Source organism: Pollachius pollachius (genome assembly GCF_949987615.1).
Source record: "Pollachius pollachius genome assembly, chromosome: 4".
Classification (NCBI taxonomy): Eukaryota; Metazoa; Chordata; class Actinopteri; order Gadiformes; family Gadidae; genus Pollachius; species Pollachius pollachius.
This window is the reverse complement of record NC_136937.1, coordinates 27,519,604-27,546,568: the sequence shown is the minus strand read 5'-3', so window position 1 is coordinate 27,546,568 and position 26,965 is coordinate 27,519,604. Positions and strand designations below refer to the sequence as shown.

At 48.0% G+C, this 26,965-nt stretch overlaps 3 protein-coding genes and 1 pseudogene across 7 annotated transcripts in view; 3 read left to right on the top strand and 1 right to left on the bottom strand.

Moving 5' to 3' along the window:
- LOC307075345 (protein-tyrosine kinase 2-beta-like) overlaps positions 1-4,427 on the top strand; it is a 21,774-nt gene extending 17,347 nt beyond the window's left edge. Inside the window, exons 26-30 of one of the 2 annotated variants that reach the window (XR_013811843.1) lie at positions 888-1,060; positions 1,315-1,449; positions 2,738-2,818; positions 3,323-3,787; positions 3,843-4,427. Coding sequence is in view for 1 of the 2 variants with exons in the window: in XM_079735906.1 (XP_079592032.1) it covers positions 888-1,060; positions 1,315-1,449; positions 2,738-2,818; positions 3,323-3,589 (656 nt within the window). In the remaining variant the exon portion in view is untranslated. Of the gene's footprint in view, positions 1-887; positions 1,061-1,314; positions 1,450-2,737; positions 2,819-3,322 lie in introns of both variants that reach the window. The other variant, XM_079735906.1, reaches the window with a different exon arrangement.
- A 1,309-nt stretch (positions 4,428-5,736) lies between these two features.
- Positions 5,737-8,802, top strand: LOC307074242 (annotated as a pseudogene). The gene is made up of 5 exons: positions 5,737-5,919; positions 6,605-6,706; positions 7,385-7,510; positions 8,047-8,223; positions 8,716-8,802. The product of its transcript is annotated as an uncharacterized misc_RNA (transcript).
- unc50 (unc-50 homolog (C. elegans)) lies at positions 8,524-12,105 on the bottom strand. 3 transcript variants are annotated; one of them, XM_079735831.1, is made up of 7 exons: positions 12,027-12,105; positions 11,547-11,678; positions 10,777-11,057; positions 10,103-10,223; positions 9,715-9,854; positions 9,404-9,511; positions 8,524-9,163 (listed from the first exon to the last, which is right to left on the bottom strand). In XM_079735831.1, the coding sequence occupies exons 3-7, from the start codon at positions 11,039-11,041 to the stop codon at positions 9,027-9,029; spliced, it is 771 nt and encodes a 256-aa protein (XP_079591957.1). In that variant the 5' UTR covers positions 11,042-11,057; positions 11,547-11,678; positions 12,027-12,105; the 3' UTR covers positions 8,524-9,026. The 3 variants fall into 3 exon arrangements, with proteins under 3 accessions (XP_079591957.1, XP_079591958.1, XP_079591959.1); XM_079735832.1 differs by having other exon boundaries at positions 10,777-11,054; XM_079735833.1 differs by having other exon boundaries at positions 11,547-11,675; positions 12,027-12,104.
- Positions 12,106-12,516: 411 nt separating this feature from the next.
- On the top strand, positions 12,517-26,487 carry ndufs1 (NADH:ubiquinone oxidoreductase core subunit S1). The gene is made up of 19 exons (XM_079734949.1): positions 12,517-12,593; positions 13,083-13,159; positions 13,330-13,421; positions 13,951-14,058; positions 14,716-14,792; positions 15,196-15,277; positions 15,546-15,676; positions 16,127-16,312; positions 16,820-16,954; positions 18,756-18,870; positions 19,410-19,555; positions 20,110-20,238; positions 20,758-20,887; positions 22,123-22,283; positions 22,715-22,869; positions 23,119-23,294; positions 24,989-25,123; positions 25,573-25,645; positions 26,354-26,487. Exons 2-19 carry the CDS (start codon positions 13,087-13,089, stop codon positions 26,443-26,445), a joined length of 2,196 nt encoding a protein of 731 aa, XP_079591075.1. The 5' UTR covers positions 12,517-12,593; positions 13,083-13,086; the 3' UTR covers positions 26,446-26,487.
- Positions 26,488-26,965: the final 478 nt, after the last annotated feature.

The following is a 26,965-nucleotide window of genomic DNA, read 5'->3' as shown; positions in this document are numbered from 1 at the left end:
CACAGCTGCAGAGTAGAAGGTCCTCAGGATGGAGGGGGAGACCTTGAACTTCCTCAGCCGCCGAAGGAAGTACAGCCGCTGCCTTGACTTGGAAACCAGGTGTTGTGTGTGGAAAGACCATGAGAGACCCTGAGTGAGATGCACCCCCAGGCGCTTCAAACTGGGGACCCCCTCCACAGGTTCCCCACTAATGATGAGTGGGGTGAGTGGGGTGAGCCCACTGCCCTGCTTCCTCCGGAAATCCACCACCATTTCCTTAGTTTTGTTGATATTTAGGGCCAGGTTGTTGGTCTGACACCACAGTGCCAGGTCTGCCACTTGGTTCAGGTAGCTGCTCGTTGTTGCCAGTGATGAGACCCAGCACCACGGTGTCATCGGCAAACTTGATGATGGAGGTTGAGCTGCTGGAGGCTTTGCGGTCATGCGTGTAGATGTTGTAGAGCAGTGGACTCAAAACGCACCCCTGGGGGGGTACCCATGTTGAGGCTCAGGGGTCCTGACATTGCACCTCCCCCTACTCTGACCACCTGGACAGATGTTGCTCATCAGAACTCCCGCTCTCTCTCGCCGATAACAACCATTTTGTCATTCAGACCCAAGCTCTGAAATGGAGGCTTTGGCAAACCATAGTTTTTATTTTGGTTGGATGGTTATGTTTAAGAAGACATTGAAATAGCATTACAAGTGAACATTTTAATTTGGAGTTTGTTAAGGGGACCCGAGTGAAACAAAATTAGGGCAAACTTGTGATTCAGGCCAAAAAGAAAGATTCAAAATAATGTTGTAACGTTGTCCTCAGGGTGACAGCGGCTATTTTACAAAGGTTACCGACTTCCTTTCTTCAATCTCATCGGTTGGTTTCTGTTCTTCCTTCATCCCTCATTCAGGTTCCCCATCAGGTCTTCATTCAGGTCCTCATTCAGGTTCTCCATCAGGTCCTCAATCAAGTCCTCTGTCAGGTCCTCCATCAAGTCCTCCCTCAGGTCCTCATTCAAGTCCTCCATCAGGTCCTCCTTCAGGTCCTCCAGAGAAGCCGCCCATGGATGCCTCAGTGAAACAGGTAAATAGACTGCATGATGGGAAACACAAACCAAAACAAGTATTCACCTCAAAGTTCCTTCACTACTGGAGGGTTTAGAATGTTTCCTAGTATCCAAATATAGCCGCTAAAGTGTGTGTGTCTACATATTTGTGTGTTACAGAGAGAGGAGTGTTTGTGGGATCATGTGTTTATCGTTTATTGTGTGTGTGTGTGTGTGTGTGCGTGCGTGCGTGCGTGCGTGCGTGCGTGCGTGCTTGTGTGTGATGTCAAAGCCCTTACCCACAGCAGAGATGGACAGGTCAGGTGACCAGGTGTACAGCAGCGTCATGGCGATGGTGAAGGAAGTAGTCCGCCTGAAGAACGACGTCAAATCACTGTCTGCCTCCCAGTATCCAACCGCTGTGAAGGTAGAGTGAGCTACACTGTGTATGGGAGAGAGAGAGAGGGGGTCAGAGATCCAAACAAGCACCTTTGCGAACCGATGATAAAACATACACGTTGTGTTACCGTGAGGAAATGAAATTGGTCACACGATTGGTTACTGAGCACGATGTTTAAAATACTCTAAAAACATCAAGATTAAGGAATCCCATGTTCAGAACTGCCATAAAGAAATCCAATGAAGAGCAAGTCAACATTTCAAAAGGGTAGACCGTATGTGTGGTGCGATGGCTATGTGGTTCTTGTCAACCAAAGATAATGTTTTCAGACCCAAATCATGTCTATTTGAACATAACCTAGTCCAAGCTATGTAATTCCTCTTCATTCTGTCGTGGACAAATATTTACTATATTGTTCGCAAGGGATTACTTAACAAGTAGTAGTACTGCGGTTGAAGACATCTCAAACCACGATGAAGACGAGTGAAAAGTAAAAGTATTTTTAAAGAGCAAATAAAAGAGTTCCAGTGGTGTGGTGGCCAAGTGGTAAGGCGTCGGTCTCGTAAACCGAAGATCGTGGGTTCAAATCCCATTCATGCCTCTAGATGTCAATCAGAATATGTATAGTGATGGTGTCCCTTTACTCTCAGAGTCAAACAAAAGTTCCTCTATACTTTACACCTCGAGATTGACGAAGATTTTGGTATGTTTACACAAAATCCCATGATACTTCTATCGTTTGTGTGGAGTGCCGACCAAGTAGTAAGGCTTTTTCGACTAAACCAAGAATGTCTCCATAGAGATGATCAAAGACACTAAGAAAAGATTTCAAAAGCAGGAGTATAGTCACTTTCGAATAATGCTTCCAGACGCGATCCACGTCTGTTTGAGCATGAATTGCAACGTGGTCTAAACAATGTCATTCCTCTTGATTCTGTTGCGGACAAACATTGACTTCATGGTCCGCAAGTGAATACTTTACAAGTGACAATACTGCACTACAAAGACATCCAAAACCCAGATGAAGAAGTGCAATGAAAACTAAAGCAACCGTTAGAGAGCAGATCATATCTTTCATGAGGTGTGGTGGCCCAGTGGTAAGGCGTCGGTCTCGTAAACCGAAGATCATGGGTTCAATCCCCATTCACGCCTCTCGGGGTCTATGTCCAAGTGTCATATGTTCCCTTTACACGCCGCTCCATACTTTACGTTGCAAATGCTACTCAACAGTCTGACAGGATGTACAAATGTATCTCGATAAAGTAAAGTTTTAAAAAGGTCTTTCTCTCTCTGTCGTTGGGTCGTTGGGTCCTAGGCGGTGGGGGTCAACCTGCGCACCCTGATCCAGAGTGTGGATGAGATCCTCCCATCCCTGCACAGCTCTGTCAGGACCGAGGTGGGTTTACTGGTAGGGCCTAAAGGGGCTCTAGGTTATATTGAAGAGTATCCCATTTATTGATGAAAGATTGAAGAGCTATTACTAGCATTATTAAAGGTTGGTAATATTGAAAGAATAATATTGAAGGGGCTGTATGTACGATTGAAGAGCTATTACTTGTATTATCAAAGGGGCTGTAGGTAAGATTGAGAACTATTTCTTTCATTATTAAGGTGCTGTAGGTAAGATTAAAGAGCAATCATATTACCACGGTTATAACGAATACAGACCGCATCGTGCATTATCCGCACTTGCTTACAACTATGGCTTGAAAACAACAAGCCTGTAAATAGGCCGCACCCGTGTAAAGGCTGGGGTAGACTGCGACCAAAACACAACCATGTATCACGCAGCCGCTCAATTCAACGAACATGGTTGTGGCTAATCGAGCACTCATGTCCCTCACCCTGCCTCACCCTCCCCCCTAAATGCCCTCCTCCCCCCCGGCCACTCTCCCCCCAGATCAAGGGGACCGAGCGCCTGCTCAACAAGGACCTCGGCGAGCTGATCAGCAAGATGAGGCTGGCTCAGCAGAACGCCGTGACCTCACTGCGGCACGACTGCCAGCGCCAGATGCTGGCCGCCGCCCACACGCTGGCCGTGGACTCCAAGAGCCTGCTGGACGCCGTGGACCAGGCGCGGGTCAGGGCCAACCTGGCCCGGCCCGCCGCCGCCCCGGCCGACGGCGCCGACTCCGAGTCGGGCCTGGACTCGGACCTCGAGGCCTGACAGGGGTTTTCAAAAGGACTGTTGTCAGGGATACAGCTTTATCAAAGTAAAAGCCCTGATGGAGAGCAAGGGGAGGGGATAGTCAGGCCAAACCAGACGATCTCGGCCATTGTCTCTCCCTCCGTGAAGCCCCCTTCCATAGGCTCCTCCCCCCCCCACCACGCCACTCTCTCTCCGTCCGTCCGCTCCCTTCCATAGGCTCCTCCCCCCCCACCACGCCACTCTCTCTCCGTCCGTCCGCTCCCTTCCATAGGCTCTGCCCCCAGCACGCCATCGTTTCTCCGTCAGTTTAAAGTCACCCAGCCCGCCAGCAATCGACGCCGCAGTGACTCTCCCAGAAAGAAGGTTAAGAGCTTAGCTTAAGTAAACCCTCGGACTGTTACTCCTGTAGAGGGCTTGAACTGTTGCATCTTAATGTTAGAAGAGTGGTGCCTGAAATTGATTTGATTGAGATCTGTGTGCTACAAACGAATCCTGATGTTTCTGTTGCAACAGAGTTGTTGTTAAGGATTATACAATTAAGTTGGATAAGGGTTTGTATTCAGATGTGATAGAATGACATGTGAAGAGACAAAGAAGAGCCCTTCTCTGCATTTTGTTTAAGTGGCCAGTGGTCAGTTTTTCATTTTAACTCATTTTAAATGTTTACATATATATACATTTATATATATGTAAATATATGTGTGTGTGTGTGTGTGTGTGTGTGCGTGTGTGTGTGTGTGTGTGTGTGTCTTTTTTTCTATTTTTTCTATTTTGATTTCAATTTCAATTACTCTGACAATTTTGCCTCTATTTGGATATATATTGACGAATATAAATATAGTTATAAACACATGCTGTCACCAACTTGATATTAATATCATTATTAATGTTGGAAATGTGTTGCAAATTGTAAATCCAGAGGACTCTTACTTTAGGGTATTTGTGTTAAGGTCGCCAATCAACATCACACATAACCACACGTAAGAGAACAGTATTGAGAACACAAAATAGTGCTTAACCTAAAACATATCGATGTTGACACACTGTGACTACCCTCTGCGCACTCTGTTGGTCATAGCTGACACTACATGGGCAGGGCAACAGGGAGCAGTTGGGGTGAGCAGTCATGCTCAGAGACAACTCAGCTAGGAGGATCCGGGGATCAAACTAGGAACCTTCCTGATAGAAGTCAACACAAGCACTTACTCCTGAGTCAAGCAGACCCCGGTATTGATTGGGGGCCTCCTATCACATCATAAAAGCATGTCAGCGTGCACAACTCGTCCACTCAGGATGTTGAGGGAGAAAGCTTTAGGCGTATTTGATAGGTCGGTTGGATGTCTTGTAGGGGTGTAACGATACACAAAAGTCACGATTCGGTACGTACCTTGGTTTTTAAGTCACGGTTCGGTATGTTTTTCAGTACAGCAGTAATTTTTTATTTTATTTTTATTCAACAATTTTGGGGTATTTGATTTGATTTATTAAATTATACCAAACAAATGCCTTACACAAATAAAAAGACATCAAATACAACTGAGGATAAAAACACAATAAAGTCCAGGACTTATTTCCATTGTGGTCCTCAACACAAAACATCAGGACAGGACAAGACACTCACAGCACATTTTTCTTAAATAAAATTCAAAAGAAATCCCCCCCAAAAAAACGGTACGAATACGCGCATCGTTACACCCCTAATGTCTTGTGAGTGAGTAGTTGCCCACACATTAAAAGCAGTTGGGAGAAAAGTCATCCTCTTTCTCGTCTAGCCTTAATTATAAGGGCAACACCTGAGACCCCGAAAAAACAACCTGTTCGTCTACTCTACGCAATCCTTTCTGTGATGTACAGAGATACACTTCAGACTGCAGGAACCTTCCTCTGATCACAGGAATGACGGCAGCACCCTGCAGCAGCGGACTCCTTTTGTAGAAGGTAATCAAGCACATGATCATTGCTTTTAAAGATCATCGAACAACCATTCAATCAAACGCTGCTTAGGTATGTTCTTTACATTTTATGTATGATTTTTTTAACTTTATATCTCAACACGTCTGGAAACCTTGTTTGTGTGTGTGAGTGTGCGTAGTTCTGTTTGCGTTTATTTATTCGTCTTAAATAATTATCAGTGCAACTATTGTTAACAGTTTTCTAAGCCGATCATGGGGAAGACAAAGTTGTTTCTGGATGTGGACACGGGTGTGGACGACGCCCAGGGCATCATGCTCGCCTTGGCTGCTCCTGACGTGCACGTGCTGGGGATCACGTGCACGCACGGCAACACGGCGCTGGAGAACTCGTGCAGGAAAGAGTGCTCAAAGAGTGCCAAAGGGGGGACGAGAGTTGTAGCCCGGGTGTTGTGATGTGCGTCTATTCCGTCGAAAACACGCAACTTCCACATCATGACGTCAGACAACATAGCATTGATGATTTGTTGGTTAAGGAGGAAACGTTCCACACAAACATGTTCCGCTAATACCTATTGCAGTTAAAAACATGGGATAAGTTTGTTTAGCCGTTACAAGCCATTATGAAAATCTGCCTCTTCCTGTGTTTTAGTGACATCACAAGTGGGCGTGTCCACCTAGATGTGTGATGGATAGATCAGTCTACCAGCCTACCCAGTGGACTGTAATAAACGTTGCTCATTTATCCGTCATACTAGGTGGACACGCCCACTTGTGATGTCAGAAGTGGCAGATTTTCCAAAACGGCTTGTAACGGCTAATCAAACATGAAGTTCTGTTTAGTTCTGATTGTTTTTTATCGGATAAAAAAACCCTGCTGTGAAGAACTTTTAGATTCCCAACGCAGTGCACATGAACGGTCGCTGTCGGGAACACGCGTAAGCATGAGCGTCATCACTAACGAGGCGTCTCGTTATCATGAACGTGCCTTAACGACTCATCAAGTCATTATTTGTATGCTTTTCATGCCTTATGCTTTCAAAGCCATAAAGCATGAAATACTCTATGGCTTTTCACACATATTCAAACCAAACGGCGATACCCCACCTGCACCACCCGTCAGATCCCCGTGTACCGGGGATCCGCGGAGCCGCTGCTGGGTCAGCCTCAGGCAGAGGGCGCTGTGGAGGCCCTCGTCCGCTTGGTCAGGGAGAACCCCAGTGAGGTGCGTGGTCCGACCGAGGGTGCACACTAGTCTACAATCATGGGAAACAACATTTTAAATTAAAGGGATGTAGATACTCTAGTAACATAGAGCTATGGATTGTTCCTGGTCCAAGGATCATCCATGGATCGACTCGACTTAAATGCGCAACGTTTGTATAATGTATAATGTAGATATGGATACAAATTGAATGTGTACCCTGTTGCTGGCCCTTTAGGGTTACCAGGTAAGGTCAATCAAACATTCTGGCTACACTGTATTCAATCACATCAGATGTGTCAAATCAGATGGACAACCGACGATAAGCAATTTGTATACTTTTAATACGATAACACAGAACAACCAACAAAGGACAATCTTATTCTCTCTCTCTCTCTCTCTCTCGCTCTCTCTTCCTTCTGTCCATCTGTTATAGATAGCTAAGTCTGCGTGCTACCGATCTGAGTTTGTGGCGGGAAGCGGCTTTGTTTCCTGTGACTCCATTGCCACCGCCACCGCCATCGTCTCTCTCTCTCTCTCTCTCTCTCTCTCTCTCTCTCTCTCTCTCTCTCTCTCTCTCTCTCTCTCTCTCTCTCTCTCTCTCTCTCTCTCTCTCTCTCTCTCTCTCTCTCTCTCTCTCTCTCTCTCTCTCTCTCTCTCTCTCTCTCTCTCTCTCTCTCTCTCTCTCTCTCTCTCCAGGTGAACCTGATGGCCACCGGGCCCCGGACTAACTTGGCCCTGGCAGTGAAGCTGGACCCGTCCCTGCCTGAGAAGCTGAAGGGCCTCTACATCATGGGGGGGGACATTGAATGTACATCTTCCTTTGTTCACATTCCAGATAATACCTGGGTCTTTAAAAGCTTCTAACATTCAAGAGTTGTCAAGAGAGACAGAATAGAATGTGACATTTAAACTAAATGCTCAATCAAAACGTCCCTTTCACATTTCCAACACCTGTGATTGACATGCAAGATGGATTCCCCGAACCAATCACAGAAGAGATGCCCTGATTGGTCAGAAGTCAACCAGGAGCTGTCTAAAATCGTGATTAATGTCATACAGAGGTAGGAATGGTCAACAAACATTTCCCCTCGATCCCTACGTTACTCTGGTATTGAGAATTGTTGCGTTTCACGCACCCGGGATCGACTGTAGAGATAGATTCCCAGAACTAATCACAGAAGAGATGCCCTGATTGGTCAGATATGAACCAGAAGCAGTCTAATATCTAAATGGTCTCATACAGAGGCATGCGCGGTCAACTAGAAACAGATACTCACAGCGCATTGCACTCACTAACAGCTTCCGGTTGGCTAGGACTCAAATACCTATGAGGGTGAAATGCTGCTGTTGTCCTATAGGTGGCGGTGTCAGTGGAAACGGAGGGGCAGTACACGAGAGGCATGATGGTGCTGGACTACATGGAGCTGCTGACGCACTAACACAAGGCCAACATCATAAAGAAGGTCGACCTGGGGAAGTTCAAGGTGATGATGATGAACGCGCTCAAGAAGAGGGGAACGCGTTGTGGAGCTGGTGTAAGAACAAGTCTGTGCTACCAGGGATTACTGTTCGACGTTTTTTTTTATATTGGACCAATGTTACTCTTGAGGAGCAACATTTGAAAACTACAAATAGTTGTATACAAATGATATCAATCCTGGTAATGATGAACACCCAAGGTTGATATTCAGAAATAGAAAATATTTTGGAACCAGGTTTTTCTTCATGCTTCTGGAGGTCTTGTTTTGTTTAAAATGATGTCTAGCGTTTCGGGCATAGACAATTAATAGTTTTGCCAAGCGGTGTTTATTTGATTTGAAAACACACAATCGGACTAGAAATAAAACATTTTTTATTGAAAGCGCTTTGGAATGTACACTTATGTTGAGAGAGAAAGAAAACTGCTACAACAGCTGAACAAGTATGCTTACAATGCGCTTCATGTCTTCAGTTTAACATTCCTCGATCAACAGCACTTAAACCAAGATCCTCATATCTTTTTTTATCTGTTTGTTTCTAAATCCAAGAAGAAAACCCCAAAAGATACGTTGCTCTTCTCCAAATCCAGAATAACGTCTTCCACCAGCGGTTATTTACAAATCATCCGCTATTAGTCCAAGAACAATCTTCAATTCACACCATGGTTCAGCCGGTCAGACCGGAGGAACAAATGACCAGGGGGGGTTCCGGGTGTCCAAACCAATGAAGGAACACACGCGCACGCGTGCACACACTCACACACACACACACACACACACACACACACACACACACACACACACACGCCTCCCCCACCGGCCCACCCATGGAGTGTAGCTGTGGCGCCTCTCTCTCTCGGCTACTTGACCCGGTACTGGTAGAACCAGCAGAGGCCCTGCGTGAGGTTCCAGCCCAGCGAGACGGACAGGATGTAGAGGAGGGCCAGCAGGGCGAAGGGGTACAGCAGCACCACCGTGTTCTTCAGGAAAGGAAGGGCTGCAACCGAGGTCCATCAGGGAACCCAAGGAGAACCACGGTGATCCGTCAGGTGACCCACAGAGAACCAATGGAGCATTGGAAGAACAGAGGGGATGGGGGCAGAGAACCCAAAAACAAGTCAAAACAGATCATCCCTTCAATTAATCAAATATGTATTTTATGCATTGACAAACCTTTAAGAGTCGTAACCTGAGGGTATGGATTGACAGCTGGGAGGGCGTTAATCAAAAGGCTTACCGTTGTAGCCCAGGAAGGTGATGTAGATGTAGTACCCAATGGCCACCAGCCACAGTGTGTTGCCAACCACCAGGCCCAGGAACCAATCAGAGTTGATCACCACGATGTCTGAGACACAACGGCAACGTACGAGAGTTAGCGTCACAAAACAATTGAACCATCCAACTTAAACTATCCAACTTGAACTATCCGAATTAAACTACGATTAGGAGGGGTGTCAATAAAACCTCGTAGCCCTTTCAGTTTGTAGTACATTTACATTTACATACACATTTACATACACACACACACACACACAGTTCCCCACTCACGGTTGATGAAGAACAGCTGCAGGAAGTGCAGGATGACGAGCAGCGGGAAGAAAGCGTTGAGGTGCACGTCGAAGGCGTAGCCCCACTCCACGTCAAAGTCCTTGCCGGGCTGCTTCAGCAGATACTTGTTGGTCACGCCCCTGCAGGTCACATGGTCGACATTCCAATGAACCGGCGCCCCGAGGCAACGTTACACCGTTGGGGCGGGCGTTTGGCATTCTTCACGACAATTCACAGCCCGACATTACCGGACAAATCAAATTGATCAAATCCTGTCTGAAGTATGGTAAACACATCTTTCTTGCAGACAACAGCTACAAGTGTGATCTTCTGGAGAGGGAACAGACAGTCCAGTTTGTAAAATAAAAGGGGGGGGGGGGGACCTCACCACATGAGGGTGGATATCAGCAGGCCGACGCCGATGCAGTCGATGAAGACCACCCAGAGCAGCAGCTTCAGGGTCCCCAAAAAGCCCAGGTCAAGGACCAGGCCGAAGCCGATGGTGGACACTGTAGAGCAGATAGAGATAGATGGACAGACAGACAGACAGACAGACACAGAGAGAGGAGCAGACAGAGAGTGACAGAAACACACAAGCAGAGAAGAGAAAGAGAAGAGGAGAGCATAAAGAGGGAGATCTGTGTCTTCACATGGGATTTCATAAACAAAAAAAGACCAAATGTATCGTGATATCTAAAGCTGTGACTGAGACGACAGTTGCACATACAGACCACTGCACTGACGATTGTTGCACACTATATCTCTGGAGCGAACTACAGCTAAATCTAAAACTACAGTTCCTCATTTCTTTGAGGGAGTTTAAAATATTGCCTGCTCATATATTTTGCCAATATTGGTGAATGTTTTGGTTGTACACCGGTGTGTCAATAACTGTCTACTTTCCGATATCTAATGTGTAATTGGTTCAGCCCTCTCTTGTGGAACAGATCTCGATCTCAAAGAGTATTCCCGTTACCATAGCGTTTAAATCAAATGAACACAATCAAAGACGATACAAATCATCACAGCCCACCACATGAGCTCTTCAGCGCACGGCCTTACCGCACAGCCAGATGCCCAGCAGCACCAGGAAGGCGGGGTCGTCGCGGGCCCACTGGTCCTTGGTCTGCTTGCGGTAGTGGAAGTTGCGGTAGACGCGCTGCGGCGACGTGAACAGGTACAGCATCTGCCACACGGCAAACTCAAAGTCCATCTGCCGGAGGTGCAGCAGCCGCCGCAGGTACTTGTAGCGCTTGGCGCCGGCCGTGTGGCGCGCCGCGTCCCGCAGGCCCGTCTCGGCGACGTGTCGCGAGGTGGTGGGCAGCATGGCGACGCTCGCTCTGCTAGCGGGGCCGGAGAGAGAGACAACAGGGACGGCGTTACCATCGGGACGGCGTTACCATCGGGACGGCGTTACCATCGGGACGGCGTTACCATCGGGACGGCTGGCTTGATGACGTTGCGACGACTCGGCCGCTGGGGTGTTAACCGCTCTCATTGCGGTCGACTTGTGTGCCTTTTGTGTTATACGTCGCGGTCTTGTTTTGGGGATGGCTGAATTCTAACGTGCAGCTCTGTGTGTTTTGTGCAGTTATTTAGCCATTTTTAAAGAGTCCTATTTTGCCACCAGGTGTGATGTTGAATAGCCCAACCCGCTACCCTGTAGTGACACCACAAATGGGAGCCACCACCCAGATGTATTCAAACCCTCTACCCTGTAGTGGCATCATGGAAGCATCCACACAGAAGTAGGTGGCTGGTGGATCTATACCTTTAGAGATATGTCTAGCTCTTAAGTAGCAGGTGTAATGTAATTAAGAGCGGTCACCCACCTTATCAGAAATAGTTTGTTGTGGTGGGTTGTAGAGGGCAGGCCTGTGGATCACATTCTAGCTGGTGCACATCGCTAGAATATGTAGTTGTAGAAGAAGAAGAAAAAAAGAAAGCTGGAACAGGAAGGGCTACTATACCAACACACACACACACACACACACACACACACACACACACACACACACACACACACAGTGAATATCAAACTGAAAATGTTTTTACAACCCCTTTCCTACAAAAACAATCAACGCTTAAGACAGTCAGACACTAAAACCGTACGTAACTGTACAAACAAATACGACTTGTTCGTTTAATCTACTGGCTAGCGTTATGAAGCTCTAACTAGCCTGCAGCAAATCACTTATAGAAGGGCCTCGCAGGATAAACTTCATTCTGAATCACTGATTATTCAATAACACACATAAAGTAAATCCATTCGTTATATGTAAATTAATATAGTGTTCCGTAAATGTCCCTACCAGCTGATAAATCCCCCAGAACGGACTCTTCTTGGTTATTTAGAAACCAGTATCCATGAAACGCTTCCTGGACTGTCACAAACTGCACACGTTGTCACTTCCGGTAACACGGCGCGGTGTGTTGTGGGAAATGGAGTTTGAAAATCGTGATGTCAAAATATCTCAATCTGCTCCATAAAATGTGTCTGAAAAACAACAAAATACATTTCAACCACAAACCCCCCTACCCCCAACCCCCCTGTCCGAAGTCTAGAAGTGTATTTATGTTAATTTTTCAAAGATATGCATGTGTATCTTAAATAAAGCGCTTTTGCAAGTGTCCATGCGGGGAGCCACTTCAACAAAAAAACACTTCGTCCGTGTTTATTTCGTTTCTATTTCAACAATTGTATAATCATTGCTACTCCATTTTTCGACGGGCGAGTTTCTCTCAAACCTTTACTCTGAAGCCGAGACCGGAAAGGAGGTTGGGTTCTATCTTCAGCTACATCCGCTCATACATCGGAGCTGACTGGTTGCGTGTTATAAACACCGCTGTTCTGGTCCAGAAGGCCAAATAGCGACAAGGTAAGAACCTAAATTAAACAACTTCACACACAGCGCTGATTGCAGTCTGTTGGTTGACATAACGCGACGACGTTGGCACATCAAGCCCACAAATCAGTCAGTTTGTTATAACATCGTAACGCCGTGCCCTTGACCGCTCTGTGCTAACGAGGCTAGCTTGCTATCAAGGATCCTCAATAACTTTGTGTTTATGTGTGAATGAGCGGACGGTTCTCCAGGGATAGCTGCTAGTGCATTAAACACAACGTATGTGTGAATGTTTTAAATGGATAGACCTCACTCCCTGTCTATCCCCTTCTTAATAATGCACGGTTTAAGGACTCTATATTCTTGCAGTTGGGTGCTTAGACATGTTGACATGTAACATGTCACATGCATGACCGTAATGCGGTGCACATTGTCTTAAATGTCATGCATAATAACGTTGGTAAACTCACCTTGTATTGGACATCTGTTCATGTTGCTAAATGCTGTCTGTCTCAATTTCAGCATCATGTTGCGTTTCCCAGCCGTCGGGCGAGCTTTATCTGGGGCTGCCAAGGGCAGCCTGGCTCCATCCAACAATGGTAGGCTGTGTGTTTACATGTATCGTTCTGTACACTAGTAATATGCGTGTTATGTAGTATATCTATACTGCTATACTATGTGGATACTACTATAAGTAGTATCCACATACTACTATAAGTAGTATCCACTTGGGATGACATTGAAACGTCAGTATCTATGGTTGTTTCAGTTCGTACCCAATCACGTGCTGCCGGTACAATGGTGGAGGTGTTTGTGGATGGCAAACCTGTGGAAGTGGAGGCTGGAACCACTGTTTTGCAGGTAAAAGAAGGGAACCTCCAACTTTTTTGTGTTTGCATAGCTACAGTCTTTTATGAATGTCTAGAATCCTGCAATACTTCATGTAATGTCATTTTGATGCCCTCTGCATAACAGCCGCAAGTGTCACATACCTCTCCTTATATTGATCTTAACATGACATCAAAGTAGTGAAACCTAAATGGGATAATATGTCCAAAGATGGAGAGAACAGAACCTTCAGAGACTACAGCTATTTATACCACAGCATTGTTAAGTACTTGATCCTGATTACGTTCCACGTGTGCAGATTATTTTTCAATGACACTACATATCCAACATTCAAAACTACAGTTTAATACAACTATCGACCAGATGTTTCTTTAATACACCAAATAATATATTACAATTTTTCACAATGTCATTGTCTGACTCGTCAAGTCATAAAAAAAATAACAACAATGTTCTAGATAGGCGTGGTTGGTAACAGTCCGTGGTGGTGTCTTGTTCTTCACATATTCCAACTGTATATTTCCCCTGTGTGTCCCCTCAGGCCTGTGAGAAGGTGGGCGTCCAGATCCCCAGGTTCTGTTACCACGAGCGACTGTCTGTGGCGGGAAACTGCAGGATGTGTCTGGTGGAGATTGAGAAGGCCCCCAAGGTAAGCGGTGGCTCACGGTTCAGTGAATGCTCCAGGACATGCATGTAGGTCAGGGGAATGTGGTCGGTTGGCTGTTTGGCTCCCTGGTACTTTTTCGATTAGCCCACCTTGGCAGCTTGCCTGTAGGCATCCGAGCGCAAGATGCGTTATCCCCTCACCTGCCCCTTAATGACATGTATCGGATTACACCCTTAGGTCACTTTTGTAAGTTACTTAATAGTGGATAAATGGTGTATAGTACAGACAAGGGGGTGAGATTAATGTGTCATTTTGGAAACTGAGAGTGGAGTTGATCTATTGGATCCGTGGGTCCTGTCTAGTCCAACTTCATAGAGCAGGGCAATAACCCTGCTGATTATTTAAGGTGTGATTTCCCCCTGGGGCCTGCCCATGACACGAATCTATGCACTCAAGGTTTGGATGAAAGCCCTCACCAAAAATACATGTATTTGTTCATATTTAGATCATCGGTTGTCTCTTTTCAACATAGTAAACAGGAAGTTGTGTTGTGCCCTGTGTTGAAAACCAGAACAATCGAGTAATACATAGTCTGCTGCTGAAGGAATATATCTTTGCCGTCCAGTTATTTTCATACGGCTCCGCCAAAGTCCCTACCTGGATGTTGACATGTGTGCGCTTGTGTTTATTTGTTGACAGCCAGTGGCAGCCTGTGCCATGCCCGTCATGAAGGGCTGGAACATCCTCACCAACTCAGACAAGACACGCAAAGCAAGGTGCACACTCACGACCAAAGACCATCTGCACAGATTTCTACAATGTTGTCCTCCAGCTATCTGCTTAGGCAAAATTAGAGAGTAAACCGAGTGGAGGATGCTTATTGATAGATGTAATAGATTATAGCACAGTTCATAATCCATGTGGAACTGCACAACACAGCTGAATAAAACAATACAACTTCAAATTTAATAATACATTTAGTTTATATAGCACTTTTTAGATACTCGAAGACAGTGTACAACAAGACAAAATGCTGGAATAAAAAAGAATAAAAAATGTAAATAAAAGCATACAAATGGAGGCTCACGAAGAGGGTCAGAGAAGTGAGGACAGTAATGCTTCAGTTCACGTGGTAGACAGCAAACTGAGACATGACGGGTGTGTGCTTTCTGCGTGTAGAGAGGGAGTTATGGAGTTCCTGCTGGCCAACCACCCCCTGGACTGTCCCATCTGTGACCAGGGAGGAGAGTGTGATCTACAGGTAACAGTGACACCCCCCCCCCCCCCCCCCCCCCCCCCCCCCCGGGCTTCGTTAACCACTCAGCCTACTGCTTACAAATGGCACCCAGCGGCACCCATCAACACACACGAGAGTGTGTGTTGATGGCGATTCGATGGGGGCAATCAAAATCGAAATCCTCAACCCCACATACAGCTGGGCGGGTCAGCGCAAGACCTCCAAGAGCTACACACACACCAGCCTCCTAACCCCCCCTCTTCATCCTCCTCACCTTCCCCCCCCCCACCAGGACCAGTCCATGCAGTTCGGCTCGGACCGCAGTCGCTTCACAGAGAACAAGAGGGCGGTGGAGGACAAGAACATCGGGCCGCTGGTCAAGACCATCATGACCCGCTGCATCCAGTGCACACGCTGCGTCCGGTAAGAGGGCCCTGGGGCGTGGCCAGAGAGCGCCGCGAGCAAGCGGCCATCTTGGAACCCCCGGAGCAGTGGTTTCTGTGTGTCTGAATGTCGGTCGGAGATTGTGTGGTGTTTGTGGGGTTGTTGCAACGTACTGTTGTTTTAAGTGGTGTTATAAGTGGTGTACTAGCGGTGTGCTTGTGAGGGAATGCTTACTGATGGTGTGGTGGGTGTGTGGTTTGGGTCGCTGCGAGTTAATCTATACATTTTGACAGAGACACAGAGACTTTCAAGTATTGATTTCAATTGAAAGGGTCGGGCAAATAACGCAAATGTACGTGCCCTTTCATGCTGCTGAAAAAAAATCGTGTGATAGAATCGTTGAGACTACAATCCGACGCAAATATGCCAACCGCGAGCGTGTGGTTCTCTGGCGGGATTTCTCACTCGTGGTTTTTTTTGTTGTTGCAGGTTTGCCAGCGAGATCGCGGGCGTGGAGGACCTGGGCACGACGGGCCGCGGCAACAACCTGCAGATTGGCACGTACGTGGAGAAGATGTTCATGTCGGAGCTGTCGGGCAACGTCATCGACATCTGCCCCGTGGGCGCGCTCACCTCGAAGCCCTACGCCTTCACCGCACGGCCCTGGGAGACCAGGTAGGGGCCCCGGGAGAGGGAGCGTGGAACATGGACCACTGAATCGGTGGAGGGATTAGGCATGCTGTTTAGGGAGCTATACAGTTTGCAGATAATGACAAATGCGGAACCCTCACACTTAGAAGTTGTGAAAGTGCTAAAAAAACTTAAATACGCGGGGGAATGGATGTGAAAGAATAGGTCAATTACACACATTCGCCTAGACCCAAGAAGAAGGCCTCTATTTGTCGCTCCAAATAAATGCTGATAACGTCATTAATTCTGTATTCTGAATGTGGACAGTAATCCCATTGTAATGCTTTAACATTATGTGCCTTAAAATCTCAAAAGTAACCAGTAGATTAAAAGACTTCTAGGTTTTTTTCTATGAATTGTAGTTTTAATAGGACTTGTTTTTGCATAGAAACGGCGCCACTCACAATAGTCCAATCACAATACTGCCGGCACGGCCCTGTCCTCCCTGCACTGACTGATCGCGGCCCACCTGCTCCCCTCCCCCCCACGCAGGAAGACAGAGTCCATCGACGTGCTGGACGCGGTGGGCAGCAACATCGTGGTCAGCACCCGCGGAGGGGAGGTGATGAGGGTCATGCCCCGGCTGAACGAGGACGTCAACGAGGAGTGGATCTCCGACAAGACCAGGTCAGAGTCACAGCCACTAACCCCCACCCCCACCGAGGGCTGGGCGATATAACGATATTTTTTCAAACGAGATCTGGAGCGAGACGCTATCGTCAACATCCGTATGGTTGAATTTGCGTTGAAAGTACAGCATATTTTTTCCAGACAACAGCAGTTTCGAACCGCGACTGCCGCCTGCTATTTCGTAACTCTGCTTGTCTCTCTTCCGCTCTGCCTCCGGCTCACACCCACACGGTCCACTCAGATCACTTTTTAAAATCCCCTACGGTGCCAAACATGGCAAACGCGGCGCAGAGGAGCTTGTATGTAAGCAGAAGACAAATGGCTCCATAGTTTGGAAATGTTTTGGGTACAAGGTGTCTGACGAATGACAGAATCAGGTTTTTTGTAGATAGCTCTTCAAATCTGTCGCAACGAAAGGGTCGAGTACGAGCAACAACGTGCTCAAAAATGCGTGCAGCGACCCAAAATCTTAAGCTGTCTCGACATTAATTATTTTTTATTCAGATAAAGGCGGTACAGCAATTGCCCCGAAATGATTCCGGACTCCCTCACAGCTCTGGCAGAGCTCAGCTCGGGCGGGTGTCGCCCCATGTCGCGATTCAATTCTGTGCTTCAGATGGATGAGGAAGTCGAAGAACCAGAGACGTCGCAGAACCCGACCGTCTGAGAACCCGACCGTCGGGAGATATATTAATAATATAATTATCATTCATATATAATAAGATTCATAATATTCCTGAGGCGCACAAAGCTTTTGGCCGGCAGTGCCTACTCCACGGTGTATTCAACCATCAAACTTGTTTTCAAGTCCGAACGGTAGGAATAATAACGGTAAATCCAAACGGTAGGTAGGTAGGTAGGCTATAGTAACGGTAGCTCTACGGTAACTCCCCCCTCCCCCCCCCCCCCCCCCATCAGCAAGGCAGGTTAACGAGCACAGCGACGCAGGCAGGCTGGAAATGAGAGCACGACGCCACCGATGTAGAATGACGAGTTTGAGCGCGGCAACGGCAACTATGTTATTGCGTCAACAAATATCGATATTTATCTTATATCGATATTCTGCTTGAAGATATTGAGATATGGCTTTTGGTCCATATCGCCCAGCCCTACCCCCACCCCAACAGAGCTAGTAGAGCAGTGTTAAGGCTCAGTTATGGTTCCACGTCGACGCGGCGCAATGACCACGCAGACGCTTTGACACAGTCGTGAACCTGTTTTGGTTCTGCGTCGGGTTTTAGTGAGCGGACCAATCACAGCCCCCGCTGCTGCGTCGCCTCGACGCACGGTTGCAATTTTTGCGAGGCGCACGTCAGGCCCTTGCGGTGGACGCAAGGAGGGTCCGCAAGGACGTTATGGGTCCGTAAACCCCCTTGCGTTGCGTCAACGTGGACCCATAACTAAGCCTTTGCGCCTGTCCGAGATGGACGTGTTCAACCCTTTTTTAGATGTTACAAGTGGAGGAAGAACTCCATGCTTAACCGCAGGGATGGAAAGAGATTATCGCAGTAGGCGCCTCGATGACATCACCGCCCGTGCCATACGTTCCATGGCAGGTCCCGTCACCTGGTGGCAGTTTGAGCCAATCGGAGTCGCCATTGCCAAATATTACGTCGTTGGTGCTGACCCTGTGGTTTGAGTTTAGATTTGGTTGCGCTTTCAAATGTTAAAACTTGGTACATGGTTTTAAGTGTGTGTGTGTGTGTGTGTGTGTGTGTGTGTGTGTGTGTGTGTGTGTGTGTGTGTGTGTGTGTGTGTGTGTGTGTGTGTGTGTGTGTGTGTGTGTGTGTGTCTTCAGGTTCGCCTACGACGGCCTCAAGAGGCAGAGGTTGACCCAGCCAATGGTGAAGAACGCCTCAGGTCAGCTGATGGCGACCTCGTGGGAGGACGCCCTGACCCGCGTGGCGGGAGCAGTAAGTCTCTGCGCTCTCGTGTCACGTCAGGTGCTTGGGATTTGTGGCTTTAACGACGGCTGAGATGTGGATCCGTCTGCAATATATGTTACTGCCAATCTGATTGGGTATTTACGCATGGACGCTCACTAATAGCTGACTGGCTGTGGTGGTTTTCCTAACTTTATGCTCAAGTTATTGCTCTTACCCCGAGCTTCCTTTTGAGGATCTTTTTGACAACACTTAAAGGAAAGCGGAAAGTACTATATCAGAAATAAAAGAAATAAAGATATAAAAAAAAAGATTATAATTTCAAAAATGTGTTGAGTCGCCCACTACAAAAACATCCCACTGCAATAGATGGGAGCAAGAAATGTGTTCCACAATACACTGCACCCAACATATAAACATCTAGGCCATACACAAGAAAAAAGAGAAATGCCGCACAGCAGTCCTTAATCCAATTTAAAGGGGAAGCAGCTTTTCACTGTGTAACCCGTGTGTGTCTCTGTGTCTTTGTGTGTGTGTGTGTGTGTGTGTGTGTGTGTGTGTGTCCTCAGCTCCAGGGAGCTCAGGGCAGCGAGGTGGCGGCCATCGCCGGGGGCATGGCGGACGCAGAGTCCCTGGTGGCCCTCAAGGACCTGCTCAACAGACTCAACTCGGACAGCCTCTGCACGGAGGAGCTGTTCCCCATGGACGGGGCCGGGTGAGAGACACCCGCACAGAATGAGAGAGAGATATGGACGGTTGTTTTCCATCACGCATGTACAGCACTTGCCAAGCCAGTGTCATTTGTCCCTTCAGGCCCTTAATCATTGTACAGTCTCAAAGGGCTTCACAGGCCATGTTCCATGACACCCCCATGTGCCTAGTGCTCCAAAGAGCAAGAAACAACCTTTATTGTCAGGGTAGAAACCCTGAGAAGCAACCGTTGCACCTTGTCCACAAACCTGAAATTGGGGTTTGACCCCAGAACCCTTCAGCCGGGAGTCCCAACAACCCTAAAACCTAACGGCCAGACGATAGGGACGGGGATTTGTAAGGAACAATACCGTACGACCTCACATTGATTTAGTGAGCGGCGATATGTATTAAGGCTGTAAATATTGCAAAAGCATATGGAGGTTTATTTCTCCTTCTTCATATATTTTGTTTGGTTTAATCCCAGAAGTTGGGGTCCCGCGGTGGGCCCCCTGCGCTGTAGCCTCTGCAGTGTGCGTGTCGGTGCTTGACGTTGTGCGTTCTGTCGTGTCTCCGCAGCACGGACCTGCGCTCCAACTACCTGCTGAACACGCGCATCGCCGGCATCGAGGACAGCGACGTGCTGCTCCTGGTGGGGACCAACCCCCGCTACGAGGCCCCGCTCTTCAACGCCCGCATCCGCAAGAGGTACGGCCCCCGCCCTGGCCCCGATCTGCCCCCACCCTGGCCTCGATCTGCCCCCACCCTGGCCTCGATCTGCCCCTACCCTGGCCTCGATCTGCCCCCACCCTGGCCCCGATCTGCCCCCACCCTGGCCTCGATCTGCCCCCACCCTGGCCTCGATCTGCCCCCATCCTGGCCTCGATCTGCCCCAACCCTGGCCTCGATCTGCCCCAGCCCGGCCCTGGCCCCGGCCCTTTTAGTTTGAGGGGCAATTTTGGATGATATTTGTTGAGGAAAAGCGTAATAATTAAAACGTTTTTGTCTCATTTTCTTCTTCTGCTGACTTCTTCACATCTTGTTGAGCCGGCTCACCTGTTTCTGAAGAAAGTGTCACCTTTTCAATGAGAAAAGTTTGCATGAAGAAAAATAGGATTTTCTATTGATTATTAAGGTTTTTTGTGCTGGTTATTAATGTGACGGCGGCCAGTGGTGTTTCGGCGGCGCCTCAACCTAACCCTTCCCCCCCCTGTTGCCCCCCGTCAGCTGGCTGCACAATGAGCTGCGCGTGGCCCTGGTGGGCCGGGAGGTGGACCTGAGCTACACCTACGACCACCTGGGGGAGGAGGCGGAGGTGCTGCAGCAGCTGGCCAGCGGCACGCACCCCTTCTGTGAGGTAATGAGGCACACACACACACACACACACACACACGCACCCCTTCTGTGAGGTAATGAGGCACACACACACACACACACACGCACCCCTTCTGTGAGGTAATGAGGCACACACACACACACACACACACACACACACCTTCTGTGAGGTAATGAGGCACACACACACACACACACACACACGCACCCCTTCTGTGAGGTAATGAGGCACACACACACACACACACACACACGCACCCCTTCTGTGAGGTAATGAGGCACACACACACACACGCACCCCTTCTGTGAGGTAATGAGGTGCACACACACACACACACACACACACGCACCCCTTCTGTGAGGTAATGAGGTACACACACACACACACACGCACCCCTTCTGTGAGGTATAAGGCACACACACACACACACACACACACACACACACACACACACACACACACACACACACAAGCACCCCTTCTGTGAGGTATAAGGCACACACACACACACACACACACACACACACACACACACACACACACACACACACACACACACACACACACACACAAACACACTACTGGGAGGTAATGGGGAACGGACTTAAGGAGACTCTCCCACAAACTCAGGCACTCACACACACACAAACTCAGACACACACACACACACACAAACACACACACACACACACACACACACACACACACACACACACACACACACACACACACACACACACAAACAAAGACACTAACACACACATTGTCATGGCTATTCCTCTAGAGAAAAAGCACGCAATAGACAGTTTAACATCCTCCCCACATTGCTGATGTCAATAATCAAATCAGTTGACGTTTACCCAAGACATACAGTTGCCTGTGTTCTCATCAAGCAGAAGAATGCATAAGGGGACGCCTTCTCCCTCGTGACCGGTTTACCCCAAGCACAAAGGTTAACATCTAGATGACACTAGATGTGCACAAAGTTTAACATCTAGATGACACTAGATGTGCACAAAGGTTAACATCGAGATGACACTAGGGAAAGGTAGGGTGGCCAGACAATACAAGAACCAGGAACCGCAGCTTTGGATGACCAAAAGGAAACGACGTAGGACAACATACATAGGCACCAACACACGCACACACGCACCTCTTCAATGAGGTTATGTTTCCCTCTGATGCAAACATTCAAAGGTATTCCCCTCTCTCCCCCCCCCCCCCCCCCCCCCCCCCCCCCCCCCCCCCCCATCCAGGTGCTGGCGTCGGCCAAGCGCCCCACAGTGGTGGTTGGCAGCAGCGCCCTGCAGCGGGCCGACGGCGCCGGCATCCTGGCGGCCGTGTCGGCGCTGGCGCAGAACGCCCGCGTCAGCAGCGGCGTGGAGGAGGGCTGGAAGGTCCTCAACGTGCTGCACAGGTGAGGCCAGAAACGGCCCCGATGCCGAGCCCGTAACCGCTGGTTATTGTAGCCGTGCCGAACCTTTAGCTGATAAGCTGATCAACCAAGCCGGGGCCCCTCCAGCCCGACTTGTCCAACAGGCAGACACACTACAGATAGATAGACACCACAGACAGACGCACTGTAGATACACCAAAAGATACCATTCAGATAGAGATAGAGAGAGACAGAGCGAGAGACATAGAGAGAGACAGACAGACAGAGGGGGTGTTGGGGTGGTCTGTCTCCCATCTCCTCTACCCTGCAGGTGGTTGGGCTTTCTCCCGATGGCCAATCAGGAGAAAGCCCACGTTGAGTCACTTGACTGGAACTCATCACTTGAGACGTTGCTGCATCGTCGTCCCTGCTGTCACTCTGTTGGGCTCAAAGCCGTGTGTGTTCGTCTCCAGGGTGGCCAGCCAGGTGGCAGCGCTGGACCTGGGCTACAAGGCGGGCGTGGAGGCCATCAGGAACAACCCGCCCAAGATCCTCTTCCTGCTGGGCGCCGACGCCGGCTGCATCACCCGGGCCGACCTGCCCAAGGACAGCCTCGTCATCTACCAGGGTACACACGGACACACACACGGACACACACACGGACACACACACAGACACACACACAGACACACACACAGGTACAGACCAGATCCAACAAAACCAACCACACACAGATATACCGTCTCTGAGTAGCGCCTAAACGCAACTATAGGTCACAAGCAGTGTGCGTGAGCGTTATGTAGGCACCGCCCTCTCCACAACCGACACCGATCTTCTAGCGCAACACTAACCCACTCCTCCGCCCCCTCCCCACCAGGTCACCACGGCGACGTGGGGGCGCCCATGGCGGACATCATCCTGCCGGCCGCGGCCTACACGGAGAAGAACGCCACCTACGTGAACACGGAGGGGCGGAGCCAGCAGACACGCATCGCGGTCACCGCCCCAGGAACGGCGCGCGAGGACTGGCAGATCCTCAGGGCCTTGTCCGAGGTAACGCACGCACCTGCACCTGCGCGCCAGCGCACATACCTACTGGGGATTTGTCGAAAAACTAAATTTTCTTTTAAAGTTTTCTTTTTGATTTAAAATCAGTTGCCTACCCTAGCTTTAACGTGATCATTTCAATTGAAATGGTGTACGCTTCAAGTTTTTTTTAACGGTAGAGGAAAAGATGACATCACATTTTAATACAAGAGGGTAGCTTGTCACATCTAATTTTTATTTTCTTATTCACTTCTTATTATTAGTGCTGTCAGTTTAACGCGTTATTAACGGCGTTAACGCAAACCAATTTTAACGGCGTTAATTTTTTTATCGCGCGATTAACGCTCTTTTGGTTTGGCAAACATTGTCGTTTTTTCACCTGCTGTCTAGCAACAACTAGTCACTTAAGAAAAACTCCAAAACCATACCGGATTTAGCTACACCGGAAACAAAACAACAAGCACGCCGCACAAAAACTCCTTAAAAGTGTGTGTGTGTTTGTGTGTCACTCTGTTTGAGCCTGGTACTAGAGTTCAATGTTGTCATTAGCTGTTACCTCTTTCCGACCAATCGCAGTTTAAGGACCACCTGGGCTGTACCACTTCGGAAGGGGCCGCTCAGTTACTCCCCTCTAGACAAAATCGACTTGGTTGCGACGTTGACAGTTTTTGAGTGTTACGGCTGTTGAGTGAGTGAGAGGTTGTGGGCGCACAGCTCAGGCTGTCGGACGGCGCTGCAAGAAACTTTGATAAACGCAATATTGTTATCCCGCAGTAATCAGCCCCATAGCCCCGAAACGTTAACGGCCCACCCCAGCTCTCCCGATTACCACTCCGCCGTCGTGTGTGTGTGTAGGTGTTATTCGATAGCCTGGTAATGTGTATAGGCCTTCGTACGGTAGGAATATTCATGCTGGTTTAAATAATAAATGTTATAGTATTTCCCACCTTTAATGAGCAAGAGTTTTGTTCGAAAGTTCAGTGATTGAAACAAATAAAAGCCTGGGCTATTGAAGTTTTACGGTAGGCCTACCACTGTCATGCACCTCCCTGATGTCAAGTGGACCGGGTTGAATTCACTGCGGGTCTCTTCTTATATCCATCTTACCAAATATATTTTATTACTGTCCTTCTCAACACTCTGATCTCATTAAAAGGCTAGCAGCACGAACTCAAGGGATATTTAGTATATAAAGAAATGTGCAATTAATCGCGATTAATCGCGAGTTAACTATGACATTGATGCGATTAATCGCGATTAAATATTTTAATCGCTTGACAGCACTACTTATTATATAAGTGCTAAAGTAACCCAGTAGCACCACTAGAGGTCCCTGCAGGCTAACAGGCCTGTCTAAGTCTGGCAGTATCTTGACTGGACACACTGCTTCTCAACACACTGCATAAGGTTACGTTCATTTTAAAAGTGAGTGATTGCATTTTGCAGGAAGTTGAAATGCTCTTACTTTATTCATGAAATTAAACAAGTGTCGTGTGGCATTTCTCCTCGTTCATACCGCTTTATACACAAATTAATTCCACTGTGGTTCTACGTGTTTCTCCATTAGGTGTTTCAGGGGACAATAAAGTATTTAAACTTTGGACTTCTGTGATGACAAGCGTGAATTAATCTTAGAGGGTTTTAACCTCTAGAAGCCTGCATTTGATGCTTCTTTAATATAAATGTGTGTGTGTGTGCAGCTGGCGGGCGTGGCGCTGCCCTACGACACTGTGGATGAGGTCCGCAGCCGGCTGGCCGAGGTCTCCCCCAACCTGACCCGCTACGACGACGTGGAGGGGGCCAACTACTTCAAACAGGCGAACGAGCTGGCCAGCGTACGTCTCACTCTCAGTTATTAAACGCACACACAGCCTTAGCTCGTTTGTGTTAGCATAGCATAACTGGTATTAGAGCATTACTGCCAACACGCACGCACAGTCATAGCCTTTTTTAACCAGCATAGTTTTACTGGTAGCAAACACATGCACAATCCTAGCCCATCGTTTCCAGTCCAAAACTAGTCACGCTTTCTTTTGTCGGAGGCCCAAAGAAATCTGGCCTTTTTATCTACCCTGTAGTCGGTATTTGAATACAGCAGATGACGCCAACGCATTGTCCTAATGAAACGATACACTCGTTCCACTCAAACCTAACCACGGCAAACCATTCAAGCTCCACAGAAAACAGAAAAACCAGCCCAAATCCGTGCCCCAATGCGTCGGTCAATAATGCGGTGCGCGGTCAGTGTGTGACGCTCCTCCCCTTGTGTCTCTGGACCCTGCAGGCCGTGGACCAGACGCTGCTCGCTGCTCCCCTTGTGCCCCCGCAGCTCACCGCCAAGGACTTCTACATGACAGGTGGGCGGGACTCTGGGGGGACGACGGGCTAGCCCCGCGGGACCCACCGCTTCGGGTTCGGTTATGGTGTCACTTTTAAAATCCAACAACACACCTGTTTTCACCTTTGGTTGTTGCTTTTTAAAGGTACAATATGCATCTTGTTTGAGTTCAAACTTAAACGTGATGCATATTGTACCACCTAAAGTTTTTACCTCCTGAAGGTACCCCTCTTTTGGAGGGTTGGGGGAGATTTGAGAGAGTAGGGAGAGGGAGTGTTAAAGAAGTGTTTTAAGACGGGAGCTTGCTTGGACTAGCGGGTCTTCTGTATTGTACCTTTTTCAAGTATTGGCTCGTTTGTGTGGAGCGTCAACAGGCACCAAAGTGAACCGAAACAAATCGGATGAAGTTAGTTTTGTATGGCAGTTACAGCCATGTCACCATAGGTGGTGCTGTTGCTGTGCAGGTTGACCCTTTGTCTTCATCCACAACTATGACAAATATAAAACAATATCAGGCCGTTAAATGGACACTTTTGTAATCACAGTCCTGTGATGGCATACATGTTTAAAATGGGTGGGAATGTAACACTCACCCCACCGCCTTTGATGCCTTGCTCTACCAGCTCAGCAAGACACGACCGCTTGGAAGAGTATACTTCTGATGTTCAGACCCATTCAACACAATATTTTCTTTTTTTGTAATTTTGTCCCCTCTCTCTCCCTGTAGACTCCATCAGCAGGTCCTCCCAGACCATGGCCAAATGTGTGAAGGCCATCACAGAGGGAGCCGCGGCCATCGACGAACCATCCATCTGCTAAACGCCACTCACTAATTGAGCCGTAGAGAGTCTTCAACACAGATAGACACGCATCCACATGACATCCAACACCTTCAAAGTATGCTTATACACAAATACACACACAACACATATATACGCAGAGTTGGAGCCTCGCCTTTATTTAAATGTGTTCTTGATGCTTGTTGTGTACAGTCGATCAATTCCTCTCAAGACACCGCTCTGATTAACTTGTAATGAAGTCTGAATAAAAATAAATCCTTATGTTGTGGCCAGTCGTGGTTCGTAATCATTCCCTGCGTTTATATCTTCTCCGGAATTGAGGTAAAATATATTTTAACCACTTTATGGATTCTGAAGGGACCGAAGTCCCCATTTCTGAAGATTCAATGATAGGTTCATAGAGTTGCAGTGCATAACCATTTAAGGAACTGTCCTACCAAGTACCAAACACACAGAAATGACCCTATATGAATCCTTATGACGTTTGCATTATGCTAATGCTATTATGAAAATACCTCTGCAATTTTCCAGCGGCAACA